The sequence below is a fragment of the Hydra vulgaris genome, chromosome 12 (assembly GCF_038396675.1).
Source record: "Hydra vulgaris chromosome 12, alternate assembly HydraT2T_AEP".
NCBI lineage: Eukaryota > Metazoa > Cnidaria > Hydrozoa > Anthoathecata > Hydridae > Hydra > Hydra vulgaris.
In genome coordinates this window covers 8,785,001-8,802,972 of record NC_088931.1, presented here as the reverse complement: position 1 = coordinate 8,802,972, position 17,972 = coordinate 8,785,001, and the positions used below count along the sequence as shown (strand labels likewise).

The following is a 17,972-nucleotide window of genomic DNA, read 5'->3' as shown; positions in this document are numbered from 1 at the left end:
TGAAAGCGAGAACACTACAACATCAAGTACTTTTAGTTTTAATATCGTCTAAATAACTTTTTTAAAATACCGTTTTCATCTAAAAAAAATTGTATTTTTAATGTGTCAAATATGTTTTGTTCATTTAAATAACGCCCATAAAACGGAAAAACAGTAATTTAATTTTGAAAAATAGTCATTTCATACACCCTAATATTAATGTTTTAAACTAAAAGAACAGAGAGCACTACACAATGAAACTCTCCAGGCCTTAAACAAATTATGATCTTATGATAAAAATGCTTTGCATTACTTGCACTACTTTGCGTTACTAAGGTGTCCAGAATAAGGAGGAGTCAGGTAAAGCTAAAACTTATATATATATATATATATATATATATATATATATATATATATATATATATATATATATATATATATATATATATATATATATATATATATATATATATATATATATATATATATATAGGTGTATAATAAAGTGCAATTTTATTAAACGTTATTTGTTTACATTCATAATATTAAAGAAATTAAGTACATAAAATAAAAAAAAATCACGATAATGCCTTGACAACCCATAACCTCACCTACTTGTGCAATCATAACCACTCCTGGAAACCAAATATGGCCAGATTTGATTTTCCTAATATTAATTACTTATATTTAAACATATAGCATGTACCATCTAATTGAAAAATTATTGGGACATCTTGGACCACTCTTGACAACCCATGACCACACCTACCTGTGCAATCATAACCACTCCTGAAGACCATATATACCTAGTTTAAAATTCCCTGACCACAATTAATGACCTGACCAAATTATTCTGACATACAATATGTCCTATCCAATTGAATAGTATAGGGACATCTTGGACCACCCTTGAATATCACAGAAATAACCATTTGAGCAGTGATGATCACTTCTAAAGACCAAGTACACCCAGATTTGAATTCCCTGATTCCCAGCAGTTAACTATATTAAATATACAGCATTTCCTATCTAATTTAAAAACCATCGAGAAACCCGATGACCCGATGTGTGGTCATTACCACTCCAAATTAAAATGGAACCCAAAAATAAAATCCTTGCCCCAAAAACTTCTACAAGCATGTATCATAAGTCTATATTTAACCCATAAATAGTTTTGCCATTTTTAGACAATTCTGGTCCACTGTGCAATGTTAGTGATTATGATATACTTTTCTTGGTTTTAAGAAGAGATATAAATTTTTTATTTTAAGAAGAGATACTAATGTTTTATTTGGTTATTTACACTTGGCAACTCGAAAATTAAAAAATTTTAGATCGCACCCAAAATATTAAACATTGGTTTAATGTTTTTTCATTTAAGTGCTAAAAACCTTTTTGATTCATTTTTTAACACAAGAAACTCATTCAGAGTTTAACGTTTCCTTCATTCATTCTTTGATTGATACTTCTTAACAATCTTTCTTTAAATAAAGTAACAGAAAGAGAGAGTTTGAATTTGATATATAATAGGAGCTATTTTTAATGACTAATTTGTTTTAGTTTTGAAAAAAGCACTTTTTGGAAATATAAATATTTGGAAGCAATTTTGAAGTCAGCTTTGTATGATTTTCAATTCAACTTCAGAAGTTTTTTCAATAGATAACAATTTGAATAAAATAAGAGGGCTTTAAATTTTAAACATTTTATTTCAACCACACTATGTCAGTATTTTGAGCTGAACTATATTATTCATCCCGTATAACTACATTAAAAATAATTTTGAATGGTATTAAAAAAATTTTAATTTCTCACATGACATTTCTTCTTGACTTCGAAGTAAAACTGTTAGCAATATAGCAATACTAGTAGAGATTATAATCTATTAAGTAAACTTGAATAAAATCTCTTAAGTATTTATCTTTTTCACTTAAGTTGGCAGGCCCAGTTTAAAGATTGGATAAATAGACTTTGTTTAAATATCTTGATTTAACACAAACTTTGCTAATGAGTTAACTCCTGAATCACGATTATATTCAACACATGCAAACTGCTTATAAGCAAATATAAACCCGATAAATTCAACTTCGTTTCCACGTTTGAAACTGCTAAATTTTGTTTGACTTCAAAATCTTATTCAAAAGTTTAAACTTGAGAAAGATTTTGATAAAATATTTATTTATACAATGTTTTCATAATTGGCACTCAAACCATATCGCCACGGCTGCATCTGAATAAATTCGCAAATCCAAAAATATCTATAATTTCTTGTTTATTTTTACTCTAAATAAGTTACGCATACTTTTGATTTTAGGAAATTCTGGTCAGAAATGTGTTCAGATTGTAGATCTATACATTGAACTTTATACACTTGGTAAATGTGCTCTTTATTTATAGCCTTTACAATATAAATATGGGCGTCACATAATAATACTTATAAGCAGAGAGAGATACTTAAGAATGATGCATGGATAGTTAGAATTTAAGTTTCATGAGGAAAATAATAAAACTTCATTAACTAGAACTGTTGAATATCATACTATTCTTTTGTAATATATATTTTTTTACACAAATAATATTATTTAGAGATCATATGTCAACTTCGTCACTTATAAAAATCACAATTATAAAACAAAATAAAAGCAACTAATGCAAATAAATAAAACCCAGTTTAAAAAAAAAAAAATAAAACAATATAAAAAACAAAATAAAAATTAAACAAACAAAACAAACAAAACAGTAATTAAAGTACCGCAAGATGTTTAATCGTTAAAATAATATAAAAAACTTCTATTTTCCTTATGAAAATTAAAAAAAAACTTGTCTTCTAAATTAATTTAAATTCAATTTTCAACAATTGCAGGTTTTACTCCAACTGATGATGCTTTCGAACCAAGTGCTCGTAATCCAATTAAAACTTGAACCATATTCTTTCCTTCAAATAAATCTGTTGTAACAAACAAATAATCAGATTGTACTCCATAATTGCGCATAGCTTCATTAAATAGACCAATATTTTCCATCTGTTGGAAAGGCATCTTTGCATTGCTATTGAACTTCTTTATGCACCCAGGTTTAATTGCATTCATTAGATTGCACAATATAACTCCACTTTTAAGTTTTTCTTGCAATGCATTTGCTCCGCTAACTCCATTAAACAGATCTGGATTTTTAAGGACACCTTTAAAAAAAATATTTCATTTAAAGTCTGTTCTAAATGACAAATATTAAATCAAAGTAATTAAAGCAGAGAATACAAAACCTGATTGGTTCAATTTCAAAATTCAAAAACCTGTATAAATGGTTTAATTCAAAATTGAATGTAAGGTATTTGATTTAAACATATTTAAAAAAAAATTAGTGTCTCGATTGATGTCTTTTAATTAAAACTTTTTGTAAAAAATACAAAAATAAAATTTTAAAATGAAAAAATTAAATACTTCAACATATATTTTGAATACAATAGAGCTAAAGCCACTCTAGACTTAATTTTAACACAACCGGTAGATCATATTTAGAATCTCAATACATTGAAGGATAGCAAGCTTATCTCTTTGGTCAACTTTTAATGTCAAAGATAAAACATTGAAAAATACAATAACAGACACCCATTTTTAAATCAGCATCTAATAATAATAATAATAACTTAGTGATGTTCAAATAGCAGAAGCAATTTATAATAGGACTTGATAAACATTTTTTTAATGTATTCACATTATTTGCACTCTCTTGTTTAGTTCCAAAGAGATTAAAATAACAATATTTTTAGATACTAATAATACAATAGAGGTGTCACAATAAAATGAAAATCTGAAAGATATTGTTTTATTTACTGAGAGCTATACATACATACATGTAAATAAGTTTTTTTAAGTTTGTCACAAAAGTTTTTAGAAATCTATTATACATTAAAGACAGGTGAAACTTTATCACTAAAATGAAAATTTTAATGATATAGTTAGATGAGATGATTCCCTTTTGTAAATTTCAACTAATTTGCACTAAGCCTTTACTTTTTGCTTTACAAAAAAAAATATTAAATTAGACCAACATTAAATTAACCCTAATTCCAAATAAAATAAAAAAAAACCTCAACTGAAGTGACCCCCTCAACCTTGGGGAGGTGAATAATGAAGAAAAATTTTTTTTTAAATAAATCTGGCACCAGTTTTTTGTCAAACCTAGCAGTGGACAAAATGAAGCCCAAGTTTGTGTCTTTTCAATCTAAACATAATGCATGGTGGGCAATACTTATTTCTTTCCAGTAACTTTGGGAATTTTCTCAAAATTATTTAAAAAATCAGATAGGTTTTTTGAACTATTTGGTTGGATTGAATGTAATTAGCTTTTCAGAGAAATTAATTTTACTTTTAATTAAATATATTGTTAAATAATAATTTTTAATGATATATGCACCATAATATTATATGACAACTTTCTTATACTAAAGTAAAGAACAAATCACATTGATGTAGAACTCAAAGTACAGCAAATTAGACAACAAAGTGATTAAGAGTTGTTAAAGCGCCTTCTTGATGTTGAATCTTTATTGCACAAGCTACTACTTAGCAATTGGATCAGTCAGACAAGTAGGGTAAATGAGGCTATACTAAGTCTAATAATTTTGCTGCACCAATTTTGCAATGTAAGGATGAAAATTGTCACTCATTTCTTATCTCTAATGATGCCACGTTGAACCAGTTGAACATGCATGGTAAAGACAAGAGGTTCATGCAGCTGTTGCACACTGATCTAGCTGACTTGCATTCTGTTTGTTTAGTAGTTAAATACCAAACTTGGAGGTCTTTTCTATTTCAAGTGGGAAAATATTGTACCAAGAGTGCACTTAAGTTTGCTTGCAAAACAGTACGTAGTTAATGTAGGATCACTTTCTAAAAAAAATATTGTCTGCTGGATCTGGGTTGATCTTGCAAAATTAAGTCTCAGACACTAAACTATGACCTATCCAATTGCATAAATTCGATGTAGTTTGGGTTGCTGAGTGGCCCAACTGAAACTCATAAAGCAGGCAGTACTGAACTTAATTATTAAATTGCATTGCAGAAGTTTTAATTTGACCTGTTTCATGCCCTGTATATACTAAAATCATGGAAACTTCTAGAAGCTCCCAGAACTTTCTAGAAGTTTTCAGAAAACCTTCTCAATACTTTTTACCAAACACTGTATATTTGTTATACTAGCATATTTAGATCACCACTGTCCTAATATATTTTGCATACTTAAAGTTTAAGAATGCATACTTAAATCTAAATATTTTTTTCAAAAAATAAGTAGAAATAAAGTAGAAATAGAGAGTAGTGAAAATAACAAAGTTTTTCTATAATAAAAGTACTTTGTATAAGATCAGAATCTCTTTATTTTCTACAAATAAGGAGATCCTCATTTAACTATAAAATAATTTTGCATAACAAAAACACTGACAAATAAATTTTATAATTTTTAAATACTCATACAAGTTGTTAGTTTGTTCTGTAAAAATAATTTTCAAAAAAAAAATTTTTTATCTAAATAATTATAAAAATTACCAAGATTAGACAAAAATACCCCTGTATAGCTTATTAAAAAAATCAAACTTGTTTTAATGTTTAAAATAACCTAAAAAAATCAACTAACCACCGATCCACGTCAAAACATTTTTTTCAACAACAGAATCATACTTCTTAGCAATAGCAGATTTCACCTCTAAAGTATTATCTTTTTCAGGAGCGCTATTTGCCATAGCAATTTATCTTGAAATCTAACTGTAAAACAAATGCAAACTAATATAATGCTTTGCATGACTTATTCTTTTTTTTTACCATTAAATTTGTTATAAAATTGAAAACAGATCATGATAGCACGCCTTATAGCTATTATTAAGAGCTTTACTACAATTTTATATATATATATATATATATATATATATATATATATATATATATATATATATATATATATATATATATATATTATTTTTAATTATTTAATGACTAATATTTCAAAATGATTGAGAGCACCTTTTTATTAGGATAGCACTTTTATGTTTCACAAAAATTGTATTAGTATAAAGATGACAGATTTTTGTAAACTGATTGAATGATAAAATTAATCTTAAATCTGTATTCCTATTTCCTAAAATTTTAGATTAATCATTTGTATTGTTGTTTTACTTTATAGGCTGAATCTTAAAACAATTAATGCAAAAACATAACAGTGTTGTCTTAACTAAATGTATAATCTGACAATCTGACAATCTGGAATACTAGTGAGTTGATTTGTTGGTGTGTGTGCGTGTATGCGTGTGTGTGTGTGTGTGTGTGTGTGTGTGTGTGTGTGTGTGTGTGTGTGTGTGTGTGAGAGAGAGAGAGAGAGAGAGAGAGAGAGAGAGAGAGAGAGAGAGAGAGAGAGAGAGAGAGAGAGAGAGAGAGAGAGAGAGAGAGAGAGAGTGTTTAGGATCAAGGATGGATAAAGTACACTAACTTATTTTTAAAAGCTGCAAAATGAGATTTTAAAACGATTTTGAGTTCCGTGAAGTTAAATTGAATTCAAATTCAAAATTCAAATTTTCGAGTTACAATGCCGAATTTAAATGAACTTGTAATTAATTAACGAAATTGGTAATTAACGAAATAAGTATTGTAATGCAATGTAATGTAAACTGCAGCAAAACTGAATCCATTAAAGCTAATAATTTCTTTATTCGTTATAAAAAATAACACAGATAATGACAAACTATTTCAGATTATTTTAAAAATTGAAGTTCATAAAACTTTATTAAAAATAAAAACAATTTACGCAAAACATGATAAACCGTCAAAAATTAATTAAATAAAAATTTTTAAAAAGTAATCCTTTTAGCGGTCTAAATATTTTATTGAAACACTCCTTGAAACGAGGCTGTGGTTGTTAAAATTATTTTTTTTTTTAAATGGCGGTATTCAAATTCAAATAACATCAAGCTTTATAATTCTCTTTGATATTGAAAACATGAAAATCTTACTCATTTCATATTCATTTATATTAACAATAAAAATCATAATATCAATAAATATAATAATAACGACATTATTAAAGTAAAATTAAATCAGTTTAGCAAAGATGAAAATATTAACTTATACGTAAGTTATTTAAACAACCTGTGGGAAATGAGCTTGTGACTAGCAAGCTATTCGCAAGCTATTATGGTCGCTAAAATTGATAAAGTACGCGTTAAAGACGTATAAAATACGTAGTATTACGTATTTTATGCATCTTAAATAACTAATACGTATTTTAGACGTTTTAAACATGTTTTGTGTTATCTAGCTATCTTTTTCCCAGCAGGAAGCAACCGAAAAAAAGACAGTAACTGATAATAATATCAGCTGGGACGGAATGTGTTCTTATAGATGTTTTTCATATAGCCCTGATTTTGTAGATATAATTAGAGTTTCAACAAACACCTCTTTGTATTTTTTTTTTGAGATGTATATTTTCTATTTCAAAAACATGTTATTAGGATTATTACAAATAAAATTGTCACTCCCATACAAACATTCGTAAACTTAATATACTAAATATTTTTAAATTAAATCTTTATCATATTCTTATATTTATGTTTAAACGTGATTAAAAAATGTCACTGTTATTATTTAACTCATTATTTAAAAAAGTTAATCATATATACAGCACAAAATTTTCAAATAATAATTATAGTCAATCAAATACCTATTATTCAGCCACTAAATACTTAATAACATAACGAGGACCTAAATTATGGAATGCCCTTTTAAACGAAGATCTTAAAACATTCTCTTCCATTCACCAATTTAAAACGTACTTAAACAAAACCTTTTACTAAATGGCAATATATTAAATTTTTTTCCAAGTCGTTTAAATAAGACCGTTTCTGTGGAAACATTTTTTAAAATTTATTACAAAAAAAAAATAATATTCAAAACATCTCTTTGGAACAATTCAGGAAAGAATCTAAGAGTCTCTTATTGCAAAATGACCTTGATTTAAAATATCTCTTTTAAAATAAATAATATAAATTATCTAAAAAATAGTTATTGACACTACTTCTCTTTTGTTGCTGTTTTATTTATTTTTAACTTTTGTTAATTTTTGATATATTGCATTATATTTCAACACTTATATTTATATTGTAACTAACGTGTAAAATGCTTATTATGTACTTTGCTACTTTTCTTTTTTTATATATAAGCTGACGATTTTTTTTCAATGTAAATGGGGCTCGATGATAAGACAGTTTACGTCTTCTGCTTGCTCCAGCTCTCTTATTTATTAACACGATTTATTTCATTGTAAATTTTAATATACGGCAAATATATATTAAAAAAAAAAAAAAAAAAAAAAAAAAGAGTATTCTGGTTGTTTTTTTTTATACCTATATATATTTTTATTTATACCTATATATATATTTATGGAAAAAAACACATCTAAACTATTGCAGTATTTGTGTTAATAAGTAATTAAAGAGATCGGACGTGTTATTGGAGCATAATAAAGTTATTCAGTTTTTTGGTATATGTATACAAAATACTTTGTATATTGTTTTCACCGTTTGGAGCAGATTTATCGGTTACTAGTACTGGTCTACTGGTTTTGGTATACTTTTCTGCTTTCACGCTGTGATTTTTAACAGAACTGGTAAACTCAAGTTATAAATTTAGTTTCAACTTAGCTTTATTTAATCTAATATCACATATTAATATATTCAACCAACCGTATCAACTCTGAAGTATATACTCCCGAGGGACAATTTAAATCTTATCTCAATTAACAACAAATATCGTAAAAAATAAAAATAAAATTGGCTGCTTGGATACCGTCACCACAAAAAATGGTAACCAAGACGGAAATAGAAGCGCTAATCAAGAGAATATCTGTTCTTGAAACAGCGATTGTTGTGAAAGATAATCAAATTGTGGAATTAGAGAAAAGAGTTAATACGCTGGAGGACAAAGCAACAAATGCTGTTACTTCAACAGTGAACATTGGAAATGATTGGGTTAATGTGGTGTCGCGAAACGCAAAAAAACCGAAAGAACAACTAGTTGTGGTTAACGCAGCAATTAATGAGCAGGAGGAGCGAAAGAAACGCGAAAAGAACGTCATTATATATGGAATTAAAGAGTCGAGCAAAACTGAGAGCAAAGATAAAATTGAAGAAGGCAAAAAAAGCAATTGAGGACTTACTAAAAACAATAGGAAAAGAAAATGTTAAACCGATACATTTAAGGAGATTCAAATCAAAAAACGCTGCCAAACCAGGCCCGATTCTACTCGAGTTATCCGAAGGCGAAAGAAATCCTCTCTTACTCGCGTCAAAAAAGCTAAGAGAAAAGCAAGATTTTAAAGAAGTCTATATATGCCCAGACTTGACAGAGGCCGAGAGACTACAGGGCTTTGAGTTGAGGAAGAAATGAAACGACTTAAATTCGAAGCTTGACGCCAACTCGCCCTTTCGATATGCGATTCGTGGAAACGAGATTGTGCGATTTAAAAAACAACTATAGAGAAAAAAAAATGAAAGCGAAAAAAAGCGAAAATTTATCGTATTTATCCTGTATATATTTGAACGCCACTTCACTAAACAACAAGTTTCAGGAATTTAAAGTATTGTGTCACCTGAATGAACCAAACATAATCGGAGTAACGGAAACATGGTTTAGTGAAACTTCAATTACGTGTGTGGAAAATTTTTGTTTATATCGTAGCGACAGAAAAGATGGCCGCGTGGGCGGAGGAGTTTGTATTTACGTGAATAGCGAAATAACGTCTTATGAAGTAAATGAAAAATGGCTATTGACGACTGACTTAGAACAAATCTGGACTGTACTAGTTTTCGGGAACGACAAATATTTGGTAGGATGCATATACCGACCAAACGATGTGGTAGATATGGAACTGTTCAGAAATGTTTTCAGAACTGCAAGAGAATATGTGGACAAACGGGGTTTTAAAGATCTTTTAATAATGGGTGACTTTAATTTTCCGAAAATTGAATGGTCAGATGGAGCAGTTCATGCAATAAATTCCAGTGAACACTCGATAGAACATCATTTCTCGGAAATAATAAACGACGAATTTCTAATTCAGCACGTCGCGATACCTACTTTTCAACTAAACGAATCAACGTACAAGAATACATTGGACTTACTGTTCACAGTAAACGAACAAAGATTATTTCAAGTTGAGACAAATGCGGTATTAGATAATATAAGCAAAGGACATCTTGTAATTTGCTTTAAATATGCACTCAATCACCATGAGACAAAAACTGTAGCTAGCAATCGGAAATATATTTTAAAAAAAGCTGACTTCGCAGGAATGAACAAATTTTTTACAAATACAGACTGGGTAAACATTTTTGATGCAATTAATGTCCAGGAGATGTACGACACGCTCATTTTTTATGTTAACGAAGCTTGTCAAAAATATATACCGTGTCACAGCTCGAAAAACAGGACTCTTAAAAGAATTTTTTGGATTGACAATGAACTAAAAGAACTTGTGAAGAACAAAAGACGAATGAGACATTTAAACTGTTGCACAAATTGGAAAAACAAAAATATGGTAAACGAATACAAAGCATTGTGTAAAACAGTTAAAATTGAAACGAGAAAAGCCAGAAAAAAATACGAACGCGAACTGGTCTACAAATCGATTAGAAACAAGAAGATACTATTTAAATATGTGAACGATCAACAAAATGTAAAGAGCTCAATTAAAGCGATAAAAAACGTCGAAGGAAATGTTACAAATACGACTAGTGAGATTGTTGACATTTTAAACGAAAATTTTCAAAACTCTTTCACTAGAGTGGCGACCAAGTATTACCAGAATTCGGATCGAGATGTGGGGGTAAATATTTAGATTTTGACGAGAGTGCAATTGATCAATTAAGTACTATCATTTTAAAAAATTGCGCTGAAGGACTAGCAATTCTAATCACATTGATATTTATGTCTTCGATTGATAAGAGCGAACTACCTAAGCAATGGAAATTTTCGAACATTACCCCAATCTTTAAGAACAAAGGCAGTAAGCTAGAAGCGAATAATTATCGACCAGTATCACTGACTTCTGTGCCGTGTAAAATTCTGGAAAGCATAATAAAAGACTCACTTTTGGCACATTTTACAAACAATAAATTTTTATCGAAGTGTCAACATGGATTTGTTAAATCTAGATCATGCACGACAAATCTCATGGAAACTGTGGATTATTTAACAGAAAATATCGCACTGAATCGTCCGGTAGATGTGGTTTATTTAGACTTTGCGAAAGCTTTCGACACAGTGCCACACAAAAGACTCGTTTTAAAATTAAAAGCGTATGGAATTACAGGAAAGCTGCTAAAGTGGTTAGAGGAATTTTTAAAAGATAGAAAGCAACGCGTAGTCAACGGTGATACTGTTTCGAGCTGGCGCGATATCTACAGCGGAGTTCCGCAGGGATCGGTAATTGGCCCGATATTGTTTGTTTTGTTCATAAATGACCTGCCGGATAGAATACAAAATGTAGCCAAGCTCTATGCAGATGACACCAAATAGAGAAAATAAACAGTCTTCAACGAGATATAAACAGTGCTTGGGACTGGTCTAAGGAATGGTTAGTGAAATTCAATAAAGAAAAATGCGAAATAATACATTATGGAAGTAACAATCCAAAACACGATTATTCTATGGATAATGTTGTCCTAGGACAAACTACTATTCAAAAAGATCTAGGCGTATTATTCTCAGCAAACATGAAATGGGGACAGCAAATTATATCTTGCAGCTTAAAGGCAAATAAAATGCTGGGAATGATTAAAAACACATTTGTGAAACTGGATGTGCAGACTCTTAAAGTCTTATACGTGACGTTTGTTCGCCCAATAATTGAATTCGCGGTTCCAGTGTGGTCCCCTCAGCTTAAAGGAGAAATAGAACTGCTCGAGAAAGTTCAACACAGGGCTACGAGACTCAATCCGACTCTGGCAAAAATGAAATACGAGGAAAGACTGGAGATTCTTGGCCTCAGCCCATTATGTGAACGCAGACTTCGTGGAGATTTGATCCAGACTTATAAGTTATTAAATAAGATTAAAAATGTGGACTTTTTAAACGGTTTCAAGCCTAATGATTTTCAAATATCTAGAGGAAACGGTGTCAGGTTTGAACGCGAAAAAACAAAGTGCAACTTAAGACACTCATTCTTTACTAACAGAATAACAAAACCATGGAATAAACTACCTAAAAATGTAGTTAATGCAAAATCAGTAAACAGTTTTAAAACACAATTAGACAATTGGCTCCTTTTAAATAAAATTAATACTGACACGGCTGTCTAAGTGTGTTATTAATACACACACTCGTCGTCTTCGGGCGGCTACAGCATCTACTACTACTACAACTACTACTACTACTACTACTACTACTACTACTACTACTACTACCACTTTAACGGGGAGCCAAAAGTTTGTATACTTTTTTTATCGTTGCGAACAAAATAACCTTTGAACCGAAACTGATATAAAAATAATTTTAGCACTATCATGTTGGAAATTTAATTTCCATTCTAATAATATAATTTTCATGCAGCTAGAACAAATAGTTAAATAAAAAATCAAAAAAGTAAAAAAAAGTAACCTTTTTTCTGATAAAACCGCACACTCGATTAATTACTTAGTTTAGTTTTTCTCAAGTGACTGAACGCATATTTTTATCTAATTAACTTAGTGTTAATTCCGGTTTAATTAAAAATGAATTATAATGTTATTTGTCAATACAATCATCACTAACTCATTAAAAACCCATTATTATGTTATTTCTCAAAATAATCATCACTAACTCAATTCAACCTAACTCACTCACTTTAAAATGTCAACTAAAAAATAAAAGCATACAAGGAAGATGGATATACTAGCCGCATTAATTGATATGAAAAAAAAAAACATCACTGAGAAAAGCTGCATTCAAACATGGCGTCCCAGTCTCAACACTTAAAGATCGCAAAAGTAACAATAACAACGTCAAAAAAGTTGTTGGCCGATGGGCCAACGTCAAAAAAGTTGTTGGCCGATGGTCGGTAACCGACGTTGGTCTAACGTCAAGTTGGTAGTCGGTGCGACGTCGTAGCTAACCGTTGGTTAAAGGTCTGCATTTCAACATTTGGCGAGCGTTGCATTTAACTGTTCGCCGAACGTAATATTTAATAGTTTTAATTCTACTTTTTGTTTACAAAAACTGTAACGTTTATTAAAACTGCTGCATTAATTAATTTTTTTTCTCCAAATAAGTTTGCATAAGCTTTGATACTGACAAACATTAATGCTGATCAAAGAACCAACTATAACTTTATAACAAAAAGAAAAATCGTTTGCCTATTTTGAGATGTCTATTGTTTATAGGTACACAGTAACTATAATACTCGTGAAGATATTTTAAGGTTTTTTGACTGTTCTTAATTATTTAAACGTGCTCTTAGTCCAAAATCAATATTTAAGTAATTATCTTTCTGCTAATCGAGTAATTAATCTCTGCTGTACACGTTGGGTTCAAAAACCGAAAGTTCTAGGCATTTTTTTTACAATTTTTAGTCGGTTCTTCTTGCAGTTGAAGAAATAGGTAATAGTACTTTAAAATTATTCAATAGTGACTTCTGAAAAGGCCTCTTCATAGAAAAAGCTGATGACTGATTTTTTTAAACGTAATTTTAGTTTTACAAATAAGACTCCAAGATAAACAATAAAATATATATCAGCAGAGCCTCGATATCGAAAATTAAAAAAAAAACAAGCTTCAAGAAATTACGTTTGGTATTCTTATCACCTTATCACTACTACTGGTAAAATAATTACTCTTGAATTAGCTATGGCTTTAAACCTAAAAGAACTAAAGCTTAAAAAATGTGGTAGGTAAATCAATTGTGATAACCACCTGTAATCTTCAATATCTGATTATTTTAAGCATTTTATCACTTTATCTATACTGGACCATCTTTTTAATGAACTTGATAATCGATTTCAAACAGATAGCATGTTGGTTTATAAAGGACATTTTGCAGCTCCAACCACCATATTAAGTTTCAACCGCCATGTTAAGTTGCCTGAAATCTAAGTAAGCTTAGAAACTCAACTTTCAGGAATTTCTGAATATCTATCATTTTGATCTTCGGATGCAACTTCTATTCAAACAGAGTTGGATTTATGGGAGCCTTTTTGGGTAAATCAATCAAACCTCCCAGCTAGTATTTCTGAAACAAAAGTTATAACAATGACTGATTTCCTCAACATTCTTGAACCTTTAATTAAAAATTTAATTCTTGGTGATTAAAAAACAAGTATAAAAAATAGATCTTCATATAATTTAATACTTCATATAATTTAATAATTTAATACTTCATATAATTTAATAATTTAATAACTTGTTCAAGGAGCAGAATCTTAGAAAAGCTGATACATGCTCTTGCTTTAATGTCAACCTTCCAGAAGATGTTTCAGATATTGGCAGGATTATCAGCATATTTTCAGCTTCTGGAGAAAAATGTTTAGAGTTGCTATTTGAACCTTAAAATAATTGGCTATGGTTGAATGATAATAAGTATAAACTATTATAATTACAATTAATTTTTTGTTAAAACATTTTTACAATTTTCATTTAAAGCACGTTATTGTTTTAAATGCTTAATTAACAAATTTATTTTATATTTTGTGTACTCGATTATTGTCTAATAAAATGTTTAGTGATCTTTATCTAATAAAATATTAAACGTTCTAAAATGTCTAGTAAACTAAATACAATGTAAACCACATAATAAAAAATTTAAATATATGTGTGTTAGCAACCAGACAATCTCTAATGGCCTTATTATAAAAGGACAAAAATAGACTTCGACAAAGCACTAATTGCAACAATTTTAATTACAACTATCAAAAATGAATTGTCTATAAAAAATGTTTGTCTTTCTAGACAATCATTTTAAAAACGGACACTAAATGAACATTCTCGATTTTTTAATGAGGTATAGAAGATCTATTTAATATATAATTTGGACTTATAACGAGTAATTAAATTTTCACTGCAGCATCGTTTCAAAAACTGAAAACGAGCACAAAATTAAAAATACAATTTTTCTAACAGAAGTTCATTTTTTAATTTTTTGTCCAGCGTGTGCTGTTGATTAAAAAGTTAATGTCTATTTAAAAACCTCAAAATGGACTATTTTGTGCTCAATTGAAGTTCATTAATTACTCAGTTCAGTTGTTTTTCAATTCTCAGTGAATGTGCGTGAAAATTTATTTTTAAAATGCCCTCTCCAGTTTGGGATTACTTCAAAAAAGTTGAAGGAAAGTTTATCATTTAAAAAATTTTCCTTAGTCACTAAAATCTTTATCACCTTCAATAAAATTATTTTTAAAATATGTGATCAAAGAGTTGTCCTTTATAAAATGTGGATTAGTAAGTAGAAGATTCCAATAGGTGTTAAAATTTATTTAGGTTTGTGAATAAAACAATAGTGAAAAAGAAAAATGTTTTTTACTTTCATTTTATTGATGAATATGTACGCAAGTTTTAAACAATAATTAATCATGGGCAATGATCGTCATTTGGAGTTTTGATGTCATTTCAATATTTTTTTAATATTATAAATTTACTACATAACAATCTTCAAATAATACGGTAATGAAAGATTTCTGGTTTTATAAAATCAAGTAAATTTAGACAAAATCATAGACACCAAATAGACAAAAAATTATGCTTTGTAGACTTATGAAGTGAAAATTATTTTTTAACTGAGCAATCTTAGGACACCATCAAAAATTTGATAGACACAACAAGGACAAAAAATTAAACATTTGTTGTGCCCATTACAACATACAGAATTGTCTATGTCTGTGTTGTAAGTCTATCCATAGACTAGTCTGGTTACTAATGTGTGTATGTAAATTTTGTTTGATATTCTTAAAAAACAAATCTGTAATAAAGTAGCTTCCTTAGGATCTTAATGTTGGTGAAACTGTTCAAATAGCGTTTTTTTAAATATATATTTATACATATTTCGTAATGGTATAAAATAAGTAAATATTTTCAAAAATAGCACAGTTTAATAATTTTATGTTTCTGAAAAATATATATCTATATATATATATATATATATATATATATATATATATATATATATATATATATATATATATATATATATATATATATATATATATATATATATAAATATATATATATATATATATATATATATATATATATATATATATATATATATATATATACAGTATCGGACAAAACGAGTGCAACCAAATAATGCTAATTTTGCTTCTTTATATTAAAGTGCTGCATTTTTTCAATTTAGAGAAATAACTATGTAACTGTTTAGAGACAAATTCTTCAAGTTTTATTTATCACAAAGTTCATTATTTTTACACGAAAATTAATAAATTAATCAAAAGTATTAAAAAAAGTTAATTTCCTTCTGGGCAAAACAAGTGCAACTCGACAAAATGTTGACCAAGCTGTATTTCGCTATCAATATTTCGTGGCGAATCCTTTGTTGTCGATTACAGCCTTGCATCTTCGAGGCATAGATTCGATCAGGTGATCTATGAAACTTTGCGGAATCGCTGTCCAGACCTTTTGGATTTGTTCAAACAGTTGATCCTTATTACGAACACCTTCACGATTATTTCTGCGGTTGACGATCTCCCACAGGTTTTCGATAGGGTTGAGATCCGGAGATTGAGGCGGCCACTCCATCACCGATAGGTGGTTGTCTTGAAACTACTGCTTGACTACTTTTGCAGTGTGTTTCGGATCGTTGTCTTGCTGAAAAACCCATTTTATTGGCATATTCCATTCAGTATGAGGTAACATAACATCTTTCAGGATATTTTTATACATGAAATGGTCCATTATTCCATCGTTTTGATGTATTGGACTTAGATAGTTAGCAGAAAAACACCCCCAGACCATTAGATTGCCTCCACCATGCTTCACGGTCTTATGGCAGTAACGTGAATCGAGACGTTTTCGGCCGGTCGACGTACACGGCAAATGCCATCGCTCTCAATGATGTTGAACTTCGATTTATCACTGAACAGGACAGTTCGCCATTTTTGCACATTCCAGTTAATATGAGATGTAGCAAACAGGAGTCTTTTCTGGTTTTTTAGTGAAATCAGCGGTTTCTTTGCAGGGCGTCGAGAAAACAATCCGGCTTCAACAGCACGTCGTCTGATTGTTCGGTCCGATAGAGGCAGCTCTAATTGCTTTTGTATCTCGACTGATGATATCCAGGGATCCTTCTTGACGGATCTGTCGATCATAGAATCCTCTCTAGAAGTGGTGGAACGCGGTCTTTCACCTTTGTTATCTGCTGCCAATTTCCCCGTAGAACGATATTTGGAACATAGTCTTGATACGGTCCATTTTTTCAAGCTATATTTATCACAAATACTTTTTTGTGACATTCCACTTAATTTATAATTATTCCACGTAATCGCCAATAATTTCTTTCTTAGTTCCAATCCAAGACTGTCGGGAGTTATTTTTGTACTTGAAGTCATAAAAATAATAAAAATGAATAATTACGTTTACCGTGGCTCAAGGCTTACCGTGTTACATTTACCTTGTGATGATACAATAATGCTCTGTGGAACACAACGTCTTGGTTAGATCTGGACTGTATTGATGTAATGAAACACTTGTTGTATTTCACTTCTTGTATTGATGATCTTTGATAAAACTCACTTCGATAAACTGTCTTGATAATACTGACTGATTGACTTCCATATACTGACTGAACTACATGTCGATTTACATGTCTCTTATATAGTAAAATGAGCCTGGGTGAACCTGTTCTGGAAAATTCTAGATGCTTCTTTTCGATGCTTCTGGAAGCTTCTGGATGCGTCTGGATGCTTCTGAATGTTTCTAGATATTTCTGGATGCTTCCAGATGCTTCTTCTGGAAGCTTCTGCATGCTTC

At 29.5% G+C, this 17,972-nt stretch overlaps 1 protein-coding gene across 1 annotated transcript; it reads right to left on the bottom strand.

The window, feature by feature from the left end:
- Positions 1–2,490: 2,490 nt before the first annotated feature.
- Positions 2,491–5,758, bottom strand: LOC101239647 (myophilin). The gene is made up of 2 exons (XM_065811451.1): positions 5,611–5,758; positions 2,491–3,157 (listed from the first exon to the last, which is right to left on the bottom strand). Exons 1-2 carry the CDS (start codon positions 5,714–5,716, stop codon positions 2,820–2,822), a joined length of 444 nt encoding a protein of 147 aa, XP_065667523.1. The 5' UTR covers positions 5,717–5,758; the 3' UTR covers positions 2,491–2,819.
- Between the last annotated feature and the right edge of the window lie 12,214 nt (positions 5,759–17,972).

Bases quoted from the DNA above. Each gene is read 5' to 3' on its own strand.
- LOC101239647 (XM_065811451.1), bottom strand. From the start codon at position 5,716: ATGGCAAATAGCGCTCCTGAAAAAGATAATACTTTAGAGGTGAAATCT. The intron at 3,158-5,610 runs GTTAGTTGATTT...TTTTTTTTAAAG, and splicing joins TGTTTTGACGTGGATCGGTG to GTGTCCTTAAAAATCCAGAT.